We start from the raw sequence: 16,911 nt of genomic DNA on the forward strand, positions 1-16,911 counted from the left end.
GAAAAAAATGGCTCGTCCATCAAAACAGAAACGCGCCGCGAGAATGCGGGCGTACCTGAGGTGCGCGGCACTGCAGAAGCAGACACAGTCGCCCCAGCACACAGAAACACGGCCTTCTACAGAGGAAGGGATGCAGCTTACGAATGAGGATGAGTTTCATACACCGATGGACGATGGGGATCATATGCCTGTGGACAGGTCTGCTCAGCTTTATGGGGCAGACTTTGCTAACGAGGGTGGACTTTCACGAACTTCGAAGCAAGTAATGCAATCTTTGAATGATGCCAACGTCACAGAGGGAGTGAGCGTCCCCGCAACACAGTATGAGGCAGAATTCTCGGATGAGAACGAAGGTCCACAGTTCTATACACAAAGTACACAGCCTACCAACGATGCTAAGGAAGAGACCACAGATGAAGTGAGCGTGCTTGGTAGACAGCGCGAGAACCCCGCGAGCGATGATGAAACTCAACAACACGCAAACCAATATACCGATGGTTCGAAGCAAATCAAGGACGAGACGACCATGGCCACCTCACATGAGACGAACCCCACCACCCACAATCCTCTACAAACCATCAAGCAAGAGACACAACCTCCAACAGACACCGAAGAAACCACCGAGCGAGTAAGCATGCTAGCAAAGAAGCGCAGAAAGCGCCCAGTTCCAGCACCACAACCCGCCCCGGATCCCACACCACCAACTAAATTCACATCACCACCGACCCTCACTCACCCCAAGACCCGACGCACAATCGCCGACCCACATCCCCCAAAAGCCCCAAAGCGCAAAGCCTCAGAACCCGCCGAGACCATCGACCTAAGCTCGCCCAAGAAACTGAGCCCGAAGAGACACAAAGCCCAAGTCGCTCCAGAGATCATCGATCCATATTCATCCAAACCCGCTCCAAAAGAGTACGCCCAGAGGCCAAGCTCCAAGAACCTCCGGAAGCGCAAGCCCGTCGACCCGCCCAGGACGATCGATCTCTGCTCCCCGAACAAACGCGCGCGGAGCTTGGCGCCTACTTCGCCTCGCAGGACCAGAAGTTATACGAAGCGAGCTACCCACCAGCCACAGACAGAGGCCAAACCCAACAAAGACTCCCAGAAGAGGAAGGGGGGAAGACGGGTGGAGTGGGCGGACCGGGACACCCGCAAACAAACCACCGTTGCCCGCCAGGACTCGACACACATCAAGACCGAGGCACAACCGCACAGAATCCTGCGTGATAAAAGCCAGATCCGGAAGCCAGCACACTCCGACTCCCACTCCCAGCCCAAGGCCCAAGTAAAGATGCAGCGCGAACCACCCCAAACCCCTTCCCCCGAGGTCGAGAACGCAACCCCCTTCTACACTCCCCTGCAACAAGCCCTCCTCTCCCAAACCCAAGCTGTAACCAACGCAACATACGAGGTCCTCGAACGCCGCCTCGCCAACACACAAGCCACCGCCGCGCGTCGCGCCCGCACAACTCTGGACACCGCAACCGAAACCAACACCGACCCCGAAACCGAAACAGACACCGAAACCGACACCGACATCGACGCCGCGCACGACCCGATCCCGCCCCTCCCGCTGGGCCGGGTCCTCAACGTCGCGAAATACCTTGACACTAACATCCTCTCCCGACTGACGCAAACCTGCAAAGCCCTGTACCGCAAACTAACCCAAGAACTCCAACTCCGGCAAGACACGACCTCCATCCCGGACAGCGCCTGGCAAACAGAGATCCGGCTGGGCCTGAGCGACGCCGAAGGCCGGCGGACCGTCGAATGGCTCCCGGGGACCGGATACTACCCCGGTCCGATGGAACTCGCTACACAGCACGGACGGGTGGACAACGTCCGCGCGTACCTCCTCATGGGCGCGGACCGTAACTGCCTGAACGCGTACGGCATCCGTCCGCTGCGCTGGGCCGTCGCCACCGGCCAGCTGGGGATTGTGCAACTCCTCCTGGAAGACGAAGCCGACCCGAACCTACCGGACGAAGACGGCGCGGGGGGCGCCTTGGCAGGGCCATTCGTAGGCCAGGGATCGGAGATCGAAGCGTTCATCGAGATCCTCCTCGACGGCGGGGCGCAGGTGGTGAGCATGGACGCATTCGAGAACCTGTGCCACTCGCGCAAAGCAGCGGAGTACCTCAAATACGCGATCGCGAACGGCAGCGCGCTCGGCCGCCTGCGGGGCCCCGCGGGGACAACAGTCCTCCACGTCGCGGCGCGGATGGGCCACAAAGCCATCGTGAACATCCTGCTCCACGAGACCGATGGGCTCGCAATCGACGCCGTCAACGACCACGGCCAGTCCCCGCTCCACTTTGCGCTGCGCGACGGCAACGAGGAGACGGCGCTGGCGCTGATCGATGCCGGCTGCGCGCTGAATCTCCTCGATCACTTTAACAGGGATGCGCTGGCCCTAGCGATCGAGAAGGGGTACGCGGAGGTCGTGCGGGCGATGCTCGATGCCCCTGAGGAGGCCGGGGTGGATTTCAGGGCCACGAGGAAGTATGGGCACCGCCCGTCGGCGGAGATGACGCATCTTGAGGGCGCGTTTTTGTATCGGAGGTTCGGGATCATGAAGCAGTTGCTCATCGGGAGGGTGCATGCGGCGGATGAGGCGTTGCAGAGACGGTGTCGCGAGTTGGCGAGGACGGATCCTACGTATGGGGAGTTGTGTGAGGATGTGTCGTTGCTCATGGGGAGTAGTATGTTGGGGTTTGATTCGGAGGAGGCGGGGACGGAGGTGGCGGAGGAGGAGGAGTTGTGATTTGGGTGGGGTGGGGGGAGGAAAGAGGGAAGGGATTGGACACGACCAGCGGGAGGATTTTGGAAATAGAAATTGGGGAGGGACTAAATACGACCAGCGTCAGGGTTTTGTGGGGGGGTAAAAGATACGACCATCGGGAGGATTTGGGATAGAGGCCGAGTGCATATGGTTTGGAGTTACTTGTTAGTGTTGAATTCATATCTAGATTAGCGCTGCTGTTAGAAAGATAATGAAGTTGAACATACATCCACCCAAAGAACTACTCCCCTCGTAAGAAGTAGAAGTCAGAAGCCAAAAGTCAGAAGACCGTCAATCATTATTCACCCCCATCTATACAAGACGAGTGAAGATATGTATGCAATGCAATGCAGTATGTACCGTATGTACCTTCCCCCCGATCGAGGTCCAAGTCCAGGTCCAATAGCCCGACCACCCACTCTCCTTTCCCATCCCCCATGTATCAATAATCCCATCAAACCAAGATCGAACCCAAAAAGCGAAGGAATATCACAACCCCCGCTTCTCCGCATCATGATCCTTCCCACCGACCACCACCTCCTCCGTCGTCACGCCCCCCACATCCCTCGCATTCAAGTAAACCTCGCCCTCCTCATCATCAACCGCCGCCTCCCACCCCAGCTTCTCCGCCCGAATGCGCTTCTGGTTCGCGGTGGGCCACACCCAGCAGATGGCAAAATAGCAGACGAAGGCAGTCACAAAGGACAAGATCCAGCCGAGGTCGCCCATGCGCGTAGCAGTAGTCGACACGGGCGCGCCCAGCGAGCCCACGAAGCCCGGGAATGGGAAGGCGATGCCGATGATGTAGGCGATCACGGCCTGGACGTTCCACCCTTTCAGGTAGTAGTAGCTCTTGTTGAGCGAGGTGCCGTCGTACAGGGCGGGGATGAAGATGTTGCCTTTTGTGAAGCAGAAATCTTTGCAGTATATTAGCATGGTTCTGAGGGGGAGGGTGAGGGGTATGAGGGAAAAGGACGTACATTCACAAACCATGATGGCAACCACACTCCCCATGAACAAGGCGTACCCCGACAAGAACGTCTCGAACTTGGTCGCCGACGCCAGGATCTCCCACGGACACACCGCCCAGGCCAGCGTGTGCACGATGTACTGACCGCGGCGCATGTTGATGAACCGCGGGAACAGCATGGACGAGTCCGCCCCGAACGAGATCATGTTGGCCGCCACGTTGGTTCCCAGGATCTGCACCAGCCAGGCGAAGGCGGCCAGAAACACGGCGAACCGCGTCGTGCCCGACCAGTAGCGGTCCAAGATGAATTCCATCAGGTCCCATTGGTTCCTGTCGGTCGTTAGTAAATTCTCAGCTGCTGGGGGGTTTGTGACTGGCTCACCAGATGGAAGTGCCGTATTTGTTGTTGATGGCGGACGTAGCTAAAATACCCAGACTCGCGGAGAGGGTCGTCGCGATCGGGTTGGAGATCAGCTGCGTCCACAGCGGGGCGTTCTTCGTCTTCGCCCAGCGGCAGTAGTCCGGCTGGTTGGTGATCAGCGTGGCGGTGTTACTTTGCGTCTGGTTAGCCCTGAGCCTTTCTCTTGGAGTAAGGGCACTCACCCCAAGCCACTGTTGATCCCCGAGATAATCAACCAGGCCATCGCCGTGGTCGACTTGCTGTCCTGCGTGTACACCGACCCGATCTTCCCGCCGGTGTTCACCATGGCGAAGATGAACAGCCCGAACATCGCCGGCAGCGAGATGAAGGTCTTGAAAATGAAAAACCCGCGCAGCTGGTACGGCCGGAAGTGGCAGAACGGGAGGTGCACCATCCAGCACAGAAACAGCGCCAGCATCTGCTGCGTGGTGATGTGGGCGCTCGCCGGCAAGTGATTCGGGATGTCGGTGAAGTGGTGGCCGAAGATCGCCCGGAGGATGTTGAACATGTACTCGGCGCCGTAGTACACTGCTGCGCGTTAGCGGTGGGTGGTCTCGCCCCAGATCGGCGGGTACGTACACTGCACGGAGTACCAGACAATCGCCAGCACCGCACGCGCCCCGACGAAGTAGAAACTGCCCCACATGCCGAAGACACTGCGTCCCACGCAGGGGAATCCGATGTGGTACACGCTGGCCGCGCGCGAGTTGAAGGCCATCGCGATCGAGGAGATCATTTGGGAGACGAAGATCACGATGATGGATTGCCACCAGTTAAGGCCAATTCCAATCATACTCTGCTGCGGTCAGAGGCTGTCCGTGATGGTGCTCAGGGCTGAGGCGAAACGCTTACCGATCCCAGAGTCCAGTTGGTGAACGAGATGGACCAGTAGAAGGAAACATAGTTCCACCAACGCCAGGCTAGGGTGCATATTAGCCCTGGCTCCCAACGTCAACACCCCGAGAAACAACTTACTGCACTGCTCCGGGGGAGTGGGTAGCAGATCTGCAGGAAGGCCAAGTCAACAACAGGCGTCGCGTGCGCGGGCAAGTAAAGAAGTCCAACCTTCATTGGACCACCGCGAATCCCGGCTGGAGTCCAGCTCGAGGGCGGAGACGATTCTCGTGCCGACCTTGGCCATGATTGAGGTTGGTGATAGATACTGGGAAAGACGACAAAGGTAGCAGTCCCCCCAGGCCCAAAAATTTGGGAGGGGAGGAAGAGGGAGGAGGAGAGAGAAGGAGGAAACGTCACGGCGTGGACAGGATTTTATTCACAGCGGGAGTGGAATGAGGGCAGCCAAGCCAAGAGAGGGCAGGGAAAATTGAAGTGGGGTGCGTGGTGTATGGCAGTGGGGCGTTTGACTAGCTTTAATTCACTTTGGGTGGGTGAGACGATAACAGCGAAACCAGAGCAGTGGACCGATGGGGGGGGGGGAGAGTGGGTGTGTGTGATAAGAGGGTTTTCCGCCACGCAGACTGGCTGCAGCCCTGAGTTACCCAGTGGTGCAGTGGCGGAGATTACCCAAAGGAGAGTCGTGTGGTGATAAGCTCTGCTGCGGTGGATTCCTAAGGTTGCAACCCTATTTGGCTCGCCGGTTCTTCTTAGTCACAAATCTACTGTTCAGCCTATAAGTGTGGACGGCGGTGTTACGCTAGACCTCAAGGGATAAGAAGGCACACGCGCACCGAATCTAGCCTGATTCTCCCGGATCGACGTGAAGTCTGGCTCATGGGTCGATGCTATGCTATTTTCATCCTCACCGGACAGCCTCCGAACAGGTGGCAATAAAGTTCAGTGAGACAGATAATATATACGGAGTACTCTAAAAGACATATGGAGGGAAAAACTGGAGATAAAGCAAGTCTGGTATCCCTGCAGCAGGATCAAGCAATATCATATCAAAGAAGAAGGTTGCATCAGCAGATATCAAGGTTTTTTTTCTGATCCTTCCGGCACGGTTCGTGGAAGGTTTTTGGTGCGGCCAAGGGGAGGAAAAGTGGATCGGGAGGGCAGCCCGCTTGCCAATCACCTGACTGTGTGGAAGGCAATCCCAGCCACACACGCGGATTCGCCGAGGATAGCCTCAACTCCTCTGCCCCGGAGCAGGAAGATCCTTCACCCGACTGTGCTGCCTTCGCTGCTGGAGCCGCCATGACTCTCTGTGATATCAGTGTCCACCCGACTTCGCCATCCCCGAGGTTCCCCCGAGTCATGTAGCGTGATCAACAGGTGTGAAAGAGTGTCTGACAAGCTTTCCTCCGATACTCCGTAGAAATGATGGCCAGGTAGGTTACCAGGAGGGCAACGACCACAGCAGTCATGTTTTGGACGGTCACTGCGATAACACTCGCTTGAGTTTGCCCCAAGGGTCAGCCTGCTGGGGCTGGGGTGACAGTGGGAGACACTTGGCACCATGTTCTGGGCTAGATCAACTAGTCTCCCGGCTGTCAGTCATTTTCGAGAATCCGACTAAGAGTTCTAGCCGGCATCTTGGCACTTCACCCACGGCCAGAAAGCGTTTGCTCCAACCTGGAGATAAGACATATGATTGACTAATCAACCCCAGGGTTGCACTGCAGCGGAATGAGGTTGATGGGAGATCCGTGCTTGGGTGGCCACCCAACGCCGCCCGACTCGAGTAATCGCTGATCGCTTTAGCTTGGAACGGTGGAAGCTGGTGACTGCTCTCGGGAAGTATCCTCTTCTCACCCCTCAACAATCAGGACAACTTTGACTATCGCTTTGCGGAGTTCATGTTGACTCATCAACTCCGCCCGGTCAGACACGTTGAAATCCAGGCTGGACTCGGTGGGCTCGGTGTAACCGACGGAGATAAGTACTCTATCAGTGATCCTGCAGGACAATAGAGCACAGAGACATTGTAGTCGGCTTACAAGTTGGGGCGGGGGATTCGCCATCGATGCTGCGATAGCTGCCTTGGTATCAATAAGACTGTACTCGCTTGACGGCGGACTTCGCCTAGGGACCTGAGGCTCCCGCAGTTGGGGGCGATAAGGCAGGAGGACAGGATTGACGCGACCAATGACCACCACGTTGGATTAGAGATAACTCAATCAACCTAATCGGCTGCTGTGCCACCTTGAAGCACTGGTGTCCTGTTTCTAACGCCGCTGGGAACAGACAAGACAAGCACCGAGTCACAAATCCACTCAATGCTCGCAGTATGCATGGGTCGTGCGTAATTGCTAAGCAGCGGCCGAAGTCAGGATACGAGCCTGTTCGTGGATGCAGGTTCGACTCCCGCCGCGCTCGTCGGTTCCTCTTCCCCTGACATCGGCGCCGCCTCGTGATGACCGGTCTTGACTAAGCTCGAGCGCGCAATCTTGAATCGACTCAGTCATCAGCAAGTGTCAACCAACTCACTTGACGAATCGTCCCTCGTCAGTTCACCGCTACAGCCCGGTTGGAGGGTTTGTTTGTTGTTTGAGCACGCAAGGACACCCTACATTGACAGATCCAATGCAATCTGCTTCACGTTGAAGTACATGAGCCCTACGTCTGGCCCTATCCCAGGAACCAGCGCCCAATCATAGTTCCCACTCACAGCACCCGCCAGCGATCGCAATCTTGAAGGCAAGTCTTCGTGGTTCAGCCGTCTCTAACGTGACAGTGCCAGGAGTATCATCTTTATTTCTGTGATATATCTCCGTTGTTGTACACACAAAGGACTCCGTAATGGCCCCCTTTACTTCACTTCCCTGGCGAGGTATTACTCGATCACCGCGAGGTAAAAGTACCACACCACCCCCCGAGGTCACAACTACCGGGCCTCCGAGCCACGGTTCGAGCCGGCGTGCTTAATTCCGACCCCAAGGATTCCCAGTTGGCCTTATTCGTCAAGTCATCTCCCCTGAACCATGACATGACGAATGCGAGCCCTGATTCTTGTTCACACCATCCGATTGTCACTAGGTCCAGCAGCGAAGTATATTGACCGGTCACGGTACAAAGCAGTTCAAAATGTGACCAAAAACAACACACTCCCCAGACCCATTCTACGGTCGGACTTTCGCCCATCGCGTCCATACAAGCCATCCACCCGCAAACATTCTTTGTCTTTACCGATGGCTGTGCCCGTCAATCGGGAGCCTCGAACAGCTCAACCCAGCGGAGATGAAATGAGATGAGATGAGATGAGATGGGCGGCCGTGATCGGATTAGATAAACGCCACCGATGGGGCGGGTCCAACGGACGCTTGTCCGTGCGGACCAAGGGATTGGCCCGGTTGGGAATTCGAGGTCAAGGGCGAGGGGAAATTGGACGGGGGCTGGCCCAAGACCCAGTGCGCAGTGGGGGACAGAAAGTAGGTCGGTCCTTGTCGATGGCTGTAGACTGAGTATGGGCGACTACACGAGTCGTGATCTTACCTAGCCTGCATTGCGCGCATTGGTGTGATGGGCCGCGGGGTCAGCGAAGACATGTTGACCCGGTACTGAAGAGGTAGTGCGGGAACACACAAAGAAAGCCTGTAGTGAGACGGCCACCCCATCGCATCTGCAGGGGCAAACCCTCATCAAAGAAACCTCGACCGCAATTGTGATGGATACTGTCAAAGAAAGAAAGAAAGAATCGAAGTCGGAAAAGTTTTCTAGCCCTCAGTGCCAGGCACACGTCGACTAGAAGTACATAGTAATTTCCAAGCGAGATCCAATGAGGGCTGCCGGTGGAATGACAGTCCCCCTGCAATCTCCACTTGGGCCAGGATCTGCCCGTTTGCCCGCTAATCGGATCCTCGCCTGTTGTTTCACATTAAATGTCCGATTTCCAATCCCAGCGCCTACTCCTCCAGAGGCGACTCCATTGATTTAATGACTGGCTTCGGCATTGGGCCAGGCACACACGCAATCCTCACGCTGGCGGGGACGAGTATAAAGACTCGATGGTCTGTCCCTGAGGGCCAAAAGCCCGGAACCCAGCGGGACTTCAAGAGCTTCTGGCAAGCGTCTTTTTCTTTCAACCTCTTTAACCTCAAGTCGTTCTTTTTCCCTTTACCTCCTGCAGTATGGTCTGGACCACCCCCTCTCGTGCACTCGGCGTGATGCTGAGCTGCATTGCCTTGCTCCCCGCGCCGGCCACCGCGGGCCACCATCAGCACGACCACCTGCACCGACGCCAGCATCACCACCAGGGCTACAGCGTCGGGCCCCCGATCTGGCAGACCAGGCCGCACGACAGCGAGACAGCTGCAGCGACTGTGGCAGCGACTGTGGTAGCGACCACCGCGATCCAATCTGTGATCCCGTCCGCCACTGTCGTCGCATCCTCCGCAGCAGCGGCCGCCTCTTCCGCGGCGGCAGCGATCAGCAGCCTGAAAGCCCAGGTCATTATTCCGTTCTATGTGTACCCGGATCCCGGCAAATGGACTCCCTTGTTGGACCTGTAGGTCTCCCCCCCGTTCTCCTCCTACCTCCAAAGACCCAGAATTCTAACGCAGCACAGAGTCGCATCCTTCCCCGACGTGCACTTCACCGTGATCATCAACCCCAGCAGCGGTCCCGGCACCAGCACCCTCCCGGACGCAGCTTTCCTAACCGCCGTCCCGAGCCTAACCGCAAACTCCAACGTACTGGCAATCGGCTACGTCCCGACCGAAAAGGGCACGCGGGCGACCGCCGACGTCGAGAATGACATCAACACGTACGCGAACTGGCCCAGCGCGTCGGGCAACAGCTCGTTCGCGGTGCACGGGATCTTCCTGGACGAGGCGCCCAACGCCTACAGCGCGGACCTAGTCAGCTACTACACGACGCTCTCGAATCTCATCAAGAGTAAAGACGGGCTTGGACCGGAGAACTACGTATGCCCCTTACCCAGCCAGCCACCCCTCCCCCCTCTCCTTATTCAGAATACTAATTTCCGGCAAGGTGGTCACCAACCCCGGCACCCCACCAGACAACGCCTACCTCGACCTAGCCGATTCCACCGTGGTCTTCGAGTCGCCGTACTCCTCCTTCCAGGACGCCATCAGCACCGGCACGTTCAGCAAGCTCAACGCCTCCAGCCACACCAAGCTGGCGTCCATGGTCTACGGGGTGCCCGACACCGTGCATCTGCCGACGCTGCTGACGCAGGTGGGCAATATCTCCGAGCAGATCTTTTTGGGCAATACGAGCTCGTATATGGTGTATGATACGTATATGAATTCGGTGGTGCCGGCGTTGTTGGAGTTGGTTTAGTTCTCGGGGTGACTTGGCCGGGGATTGTGTCTGGGAATTGTGTGCTGGTGGTTGGTGGGTGTTGTGGCTCGGCTCTAAGCTGCAGTGGCTGTGGGGGGCTTGGGTTCGTTCCCTACCTTTCTATTCTCTCGTTATCCTTTACTTTCGGTGTATATATAGATGTGTGTTGTGGATCGATGTGCATGTTCTTTTGTGTCCTGGTGGCATGGGGAGTGGATTGATGGGCAAATTGATGATGTTACGCTTGAGCTTCTTTTCTTTGCATGGGTTATTCTGTTGCTCAATTGATGCTATGGCATATGTCTTGCTAGATGAGTGCTATGGGGTTGTTGGGAGATGCAGCAAGAGATGCAGCTCCGACGGGGTCATGTCATGGATGTAGTTGACTATGTCGCGCCTGGCTGAGTCATCCTTGCATCTGAAAAGCATAAACGCTCTCATTACGGCATGCACTGGCTGGTTGCTGCGAGCGGCACCCCCACCACGGGTTGGTTGGTCACCTCCACCTCACGAATGAGTAGTGGTTGTTCAAACTCGAATACCTTCTTTCATTTTACAATCAAAAGCTCTGGGAGTCGATAGGACAAGAACGAAGCTTTCTAATAAGCCTAAATATTTGATAAACTCTTTCTGCTAAGGTTCGGGGATATCTTAAGAAAAGGTACAATATCTTTCATAGTCGAAATCTCGAATTACGTTGTAGGTAAAAAATATGTTCGACTCAAGAAGTCTCTGATATCATACTTCAGAAAGGGTTCCCCCTGGTCATTTACTGCATTAATATTAGACCTCTTAACCAAAATCACTTCCTTCTATATAAAGAGGAAGACTTGAATGGATCACATATTTGAATCAACCTAACTCTCAAATTAACACCAGGTAATCAGGCTGGGGTCGGCGACTCACCTCGAACCCGGCACTATAGAACACGAAAAAGACTACCTACACTTAGAGACCAGTTATGATTTGTTATGGCAATGAGTTTGGAGTCCTCAATTCTCCTCCACCAGTGAGTGAATGAGTAGCTTGTTCCCAAGCCTGCTATTACCTCCAGAAACGAAAAAGAAACAAAAAAGGGCGGGATACGCCTTGATCACCCTGAAATCCATACGGCGCGAATTCTGACAGCTCCCAACCTGACAATCAGAACGGCAAGGTCCAAAACGCATCTTCAGGGCCATTCAGGTCCAAGATTGGTATAGGATCCAGAGTATCGCCCACGTCACACCGGCTCATATTCCGCGCGATCTTCCACAGCAGCCACTGTCTACCTGGGGGGAAGCTCCCGAAGAACACATCTCTCCGGCCCCGGACCAGGGTTTTAGCCCCCTCTGTGAGCTTGGAGGTCGAAATCGCCCGATCAATCTTTGTTCTCAGCACCATGAGCCGTCTGGCCTGATCTAGGTCGTACCAGAATGTCTCCAGGGTGGCGTCTACGCGACCGCGTCAGCATCCACGGGCTTTGTGATCGCTAGACTACGATTGACTTACCTGGTCTGAGCCGACGATACACGGGCGGCAGGCTTCGCCGCGGCAGGCTCCCCAGCAGTTGAATCCCAACCAGCAACCCCACATTCATGGCCATATGGACTCGGACTCGCGCCACCGCGAGGTCGAACGGGTGGATGCGGCACTGGGCCGAGCCGCCCAGATCGGCGAGGACTTTCTGCAGTGCGCCGAGGTATGCGCGCCGTCGGTCGCCCGGCACGTCCAGCACTTGTTTCAAGCGGGGGTCCTCATCTGCCAAATATCTCTCGATGCTCGCCCGAAGGGATACCGGGGAGTGGTAGACGATCGAGGCGGTAGGGTACGCTTCCTCTAGGAAGAGGCTGTTGATGGTGGCCACGTGGGCGGAGGACAGCCGAAAGCACTGGAACCGGAACTGGTCGTTGCGGTGAAACGCGGCGGGCGAGTCGACGACGACGACGACCGGGTTGTGGTAGCTGGTCTCGCACGGACGGATGGGTAAATCGAGCAGCATTGATCCCGCCTCGTCCGGGTGGTGGTGGGCCGCGCGCTGTGCTTCTACCAGGCTGGCGCGTAGGGATTGCGCGAGCCCCCGATCGCCCGGGAACGGCAGCAGGTTGCTCCGCAGGATGATCGCGAGTCGAGGCGCGAGCGGTGCGAAATTGTGGAACTCGGTATACACACTGATCTCCCTGTGCCCGCTCTGCGGGTCCACGGTCGTCGAGCACGGCCCCTCGAAGATGCCAAACGCGTTCTCGGTCAGCAGAAACTCCTCCTGAGGGTCGTCCGGCTCCCCGAACGCCATGAAGCTGTGCAGGAGGTGATGCTCGAACATGGCCGCGTCGTCCGGGTAGATCCGGCGGCGCAGCGTCTCGCGCCAGCTTCTCCCCGCATCATCCAGCTCCAGGTCCAGGATCTGCCGCAGGTTGTCGAACCACACGTCGCGTGGCGTCGCGAATCCTTTGGTCTGCATGTACCGCAACATACGCGCGCGGTCGTCGGCCTGGTAGCTGCGAGCATCATCGTGGTTGTACCGGTCGAACATCCCCGTGTTCCGATACTTCATGAGGAAGAGAAACTTGCGCAGCGTGTCGACTTCGATCCGTTGCAGCGTGAGGATCGAGCCACGGGCGGCGAAGGTCCGACCCGCTTTGGCGATAATCTCGCTCGCGCGACCCTCGAGCCTCGATAGCTTCTCTTCCAGGTGGTTCGGGTTCTCGTCGAACCCCGGGTCGCGGTACATGTCCACAAGGGCGAACTCGGTCGACACCGGACGCTGGGTCAGCGCTGGGATCTGCAGGTCGACCTTGTTCACGAGAAAGTCGCGACGGCGCGAGGCTGCGCTGGGGGATGCGGCCGGCCCAGCTGGTGGCTGCTCCGTCGGGGCGAACTTTCGCAGAATAAACCGTGGTATAAAGTGATGTTTCTGCTGCCCGCGTTCTGTCATGTTTGCCATGTCTAGACGTAAGAGCTTGAGGGATCGGTAGCCAGACAGTGGGTATCGTGTGAACGCTCAGAGAGCAGCACAGCGATGGCGAGAATGAGGGGTTTCTTGTCTGTAATAACTCTCTACACAGTGTGCGCCTCGTCAGCCTTGACCAGAAACGACAGGCCACGAACTCTTGATGTGGTGCAAGTGAGCCACGATGGAAGCGCCGTCACATTGTGACGAGGGAACCGTAGAACCCCAGCCGTGACGTTTAGCGCCTCCACCAGCGAGGCATGCCAGCTGTGCCGCAATCCTTTGGGTTGGTCAGACTTGCGTACTGCGAATTGGTGCTTGTCTAAATCGGATATGCCTATGTCTGTCCTTGTCGATACAATCATATCTCTTGTCATGAAAGTATTACAACGCACCGCTTCGATGACTTGCGGATCTGGGAATCGAGCCTAGAGAAATCCGAATTCAACTACGATCTCTTCCCACAAATTGTCGGCAGTCGGTACTTGGTCTATGCTACAAAAGGTAGGGAGCTGTAATCCAGAGGGGACTGACTAGAAGATTAAGTACTCATTTGACAGAATTGTTTGTTTTGAATGTCGGGGACTGATAACCGTTTAAACACTGACATGGTAGTAGTAGAGCAGGATAATATCAAGAAAATAGGCAAGGCTTGCTTTGCAGATCCAAATGCACACTTCATTGTAATTATGTTGCCCATATCTAAGAGATCAGTACTTCGTAATCACTACTGCACTTTGATTCTACAGATACAAAGTGCAACCGTAGAATCTTTGCACCTCGCAACAACCCTAAAAGGGGAAACACAATATCGTAACCTTAACCCCCATTAGCGAAACTAAAGACACGAACTGCTCGAGACCCAGCCTCTCTCCCTATATCTGACAGCCATCCGACCAACCAACCAACCAACCAACCGATTATGATTCCGAACTTCAAAGTCCCATCCATACCAACCACAACACTGCAAAATTCACCAACAATGGATCAGCCTTTCAACCAGTCGAGAGAAAAACAGGTTAGCGCACCAGCAGAGTAACAGAAGATCTGAACCACTTACCAGCATCTCGATCTCCGCAAGCTGGTGGTGGGCTTAGATATGCACACCCGCACCCAACCCCGCCCCCGCCTGCGCAGCAACCTCAGCAGCAGCGTTGGCAGCGGCATCGACGCCGAAGCCGATGTTGAACGGTTCGGGGTTCGGGTTAGCCTCCGGGTTGGCGGCGGCGAAGGCGGCCAGGAAGAGGGTGGTGAGGGTGGTGAGGATGGTGAATTGCATTTTCTGTATTGTTCGTTTAGTATAATAGATATTTTAGGGGGTTGGGAGGTGATTTGAGGAAGAAGAAGAACGACGCACGATTAGAATTAGGTATTATCTCTTCGAGAGAATTATGTTGTTGGAGGAAAGATAAAGTGGAGTGAAGTGAAGTGAAGGATACCGAGCCTGCGATGTTGTTGGATGGATTTGTTCTGGGGGGAGTAGGAGGGGGGGGTTTATATCTTGCTTCTGTATTGCATAGTACTGCACTTCAGGATAAAGTGCGTGGTGGGTGCGTGGTGGAGAGATAGGGGTAGGGGCCTTCCCGAGAATTGGGTTTCGTATCTGAATCTGAACCTGAAGTTCCCCATTGTCGGAGGTTGAGGTAGCTCAAATTTGGGTTGGGGTTTACGTTGGTTCGCGTCGGGAGAGATCCAGCCGGGACTGATTTTTGGGTCGGTTGTTTTGTACTTGTGCCCGTGTTTAGTTTGGGGGACTTGTTTTTGGGATCTTCTGGTCTTGGGTTTGGGTATTGGGAGTAGGGTGTTGTGTTGTTAACGGTACTCGATCTTGAGTACTAGGTATAAACTGTATTTCTAGGCTCATGGATGGAGCGGGAACAGGTGGTCAAGTCTCTCTGCATGAACTCCTGCAGGACTCCGTGGTCGGAAATAAATGGAACAGTGTGGGGTAGCTGGGTGAAACGGCGGGGTGTCTCCAGACTATCCTGTAACATTTTATGCAGGTTAGCGAGACTATGAGTGCAGTAACTTACACCGTACATTGTGTTTATGCAGAACCCGATGCCTGCACTATGGTCGGTTCCTGGCGATCTTGAGCCGATCGTCCCGACGGGTTCCATGGTTGCCGAAATATACTTCCTGCTGCGACGCTAGTTGTCTCGCGTTTGCCGAGGCACGTGAATGATCGTCCACCTTCTGGTCCTTGAGATAGGGTACTCGTAGTCACTTTACAGTCGGAATCTCTCAATTGTGGTGAGCATTAGGGGAGACGAGTATGCAGGAAGATCGCCGAGGCCCAGGAAGCTCTGGCTAGGGGTATTGCTTCTCTCTTGGCAGGCTACTGCGGACCGATGCTCTGGATTTCACAACCGGGTCTTGCAACCTCATCACTTTCCCAGGGATATCCTAAACATCCTTACTGACATCGACGCTAAACCTCCGCATCCGGAATCCCAGCCTCATACTCCAAAACCTTCGGGTGCTTCACCCCTCCCACCCTCAACACCCCCCAATCCCGCTCCACCCCCTCCTCAACATCCGGATACGGCCCGACCGGCGTAATCGCCCGCGGATTGATCATCTCGTGACTCTTGGTATACTATTCCCTGTCAGCTCCACTCCATCCCCCCCCAGGAAGACACAGCTTACATTCTCCTTGATATGCCGGAAGTCCGTACTCGCGCGCGCCGCCGGCACATCCCAGTACATCCCCTTCAGCCAGTTATTCAACACGGGATAATCATGCCGGATGGTCCCGAGATTGCACTTGAAGTGCTGCACGTACACCGTGTCGAACCGAATCAGCGTCGCGTACAGCAGCACGTCGAGCTCCGTCATCTCCTTGCCCAGCACAAACGGTCCCCCGTGGGCGGCGACGAGGCGCTCGAGCTTGTTGAGCGCCCCAAACACCGGGATCACCTTCTCGTTGTAGACCTCCTGCGTCTCGGCGAAGCCGGCCTTGTACACGCCGGTGTTGAGGTCGGCCTGGAGCCAGGGGCTGATGGCGTCGATCTTGGCGCGCAGGTGGGACGGGTACAGGTCGATCGCGGCGAGGGCGGGCGGGATGTGCGCGTCGAAGGCGCGGGGCAGCCAGCGCAGAATGTCGATGCTTTCCTGTTGCGTGCTGTGAGCGGTTGATGAGGAGCTAAATCAGGCGTCAAGAGGACATACGTTGGCAACGGCCGTGTTGCTCTTCGTGTCCCACAGTAATGGCACCGAGTACCGTCCCTTGTACTCCGGATCCGCCCGGAAGTACACCTTGTGCAGGTAGTCCTCCCCGAAGAGGTTGTCCACCGTCGCGCCGGGGTACTCGGTGTCGGTAGCCGGGAATTTCCACCCGGGCCAGCCTTTCGAGTCGCCCTTGGGGTAGGGCTTGACCACGCTGGTGCGGATGATGTTGGTGAGGCCCTTCAGGTGGCGGACGAAGTTGACGCGGTGCGCGAACGGGCAGAACAGCCCGATGTACAGGTGGTAGCGGTTGGGCTCGGCGGGGAAGGCATTGCTGGGGATGATACCGTGCCAGCCGTCGGCGGTGCCAGGCTGATGTACCTGTTCGGAGGGAGATTCGGAGGCCATTGTGTGCTGATTTGGGGAGATGTGAAGCT

General features: G+C 56.1%; 5 protein-coding genes across 5 annotated transcripts; 2 read left to right on the top strand and 3 right to left on the bottom strand.

The window, feature by feature from the left end:
• Positions 1 to 7: 7 nt before the first annotated feature.
• Positions 8 to 2,767, top strand: ASPACDRAFT_48159 (uncharacterized protein; the record flags this gene model as incomplete). Its single annotated transcript, XM_020202076.1, has 1 exon — positions 8 to 2,767. The coding sequence occupies one exon, from the start codon at positions 8 to 10 to the stop codon at positions 2,765 to 2,767; it is 2,760 nt and encodes a 919-aa protein (XP_020051392.1).
• A 266-nt stretch (positions 2,768 to 3,033) lies between these two features.
• Positions 3,034 to 5,367, bottom strand: ASPACDRAFT_82216 (uncharacterized protein). Its single transcript, XM_020206050.1, has 8 exons — positions 5,242 to 5,367; positions 5,152 to 5,181; positions 5,029 to 5,096; positions 4,756 to 4,972; positions 4,359 to 4,704; positions 4,138 to 4,308; positions 3,766 to 4,085; positions 3,034 to 3,702 (listed from the first exon to the last, which is right to left on the bottom strand). The coding sequence occupies exons 1-8, from the start codon at positions 5,315 to 5,317 to the stop codon at positions 3,275 to 3,277; spliced, it is 1,656 nt and encodes a 551-aa protein (XP_020051393.1). The 5' UTR covers positions 5,318 to 5,367; the 3' UTR covers positions 3,034 to 3,274.
• A 3,836-nt stretch (positions 5,368 to 9,203) lies between these two features.
• Positions 9,204 to 10,377, top strand: ASPACDRAFT_48161 (spherulation-specific family 4 protein; the record flags this gene model as incomplete). The annotated part of the gene is made up of 3 exons (XM_020202077.1): positions 9,204 to 9,580; positions 9,641 to 9,998; positions 10,066 to 10,377. 3 exons carry the CDS (start codon positions 9,204 to 9,206, stop codon positions 10,375 to 10,377), a joined length of 1,047 nt encoding a protein of 348 aa, XP_020051394.1.
• A 1,143-nt stretch (positions 10,378 to 11,520) lies between these two features.
• On the bottom strand, positions 11,521 to 13,291 carry ASPACDRAFT_48162 (DUF4238 domain-containing protein; the record flags this gene model as incomplete). The annotated part of the gene is made up of 2 exons (XM_020202078.1): positions 11,521 to 11,810; positions 11,869 to 13,291. The coding sequence occupies 2 exons, from the start codon at positions 13,289 to 13,291 to the stop codon at positions 11,521 to 11,523; spliced, it is 1,713 nt and encodes a 570-aa protein (XP_020051395.1).
• Positions 13,292 to 15,737: 2,446 nt separating this feature from the next.
• On the bottom strand, positions 15,738 to 16,882 carry ASPACDRAFT_55404 (putative cell wall organization protein/glutathione transferase (Gto3); the record flags this gene model as incomplete). The annotated part of the gene is made up of 3 exons (XM_020202988.1): positions 15,738 to 15,905; positions 15,956 to 16,420; positions 16,478 to 16,882. 3 exons carry the CDS (start codon positions 16,880 to 16,882, stop codon positions 15,738 to 15,740), a joined length of 1,038 nt encoding a protein of 345 aa, XP_020051396.1.
• Between the last annotated feature and the right edge of the window lie 29 nt (positions 16,883 to 16,911).

The sequence above is a fragment of the Aspergillus aculeatus genome (assembly GCF_001890905.1).
Source record: "Aspergillus aculeatus ATCC 16872 unplaced genomic scaffold ASPACscaffold_22, whole genome shotgun sequence".
Classification (NCBI taxonomy): domain Eukaryota; kingdom Fungi; phylum Ascomycota; class Eurotiomycetes; order Eurotiales; family Aspergillaceae; genus Aspergillus; species Aspergillus aculeatus.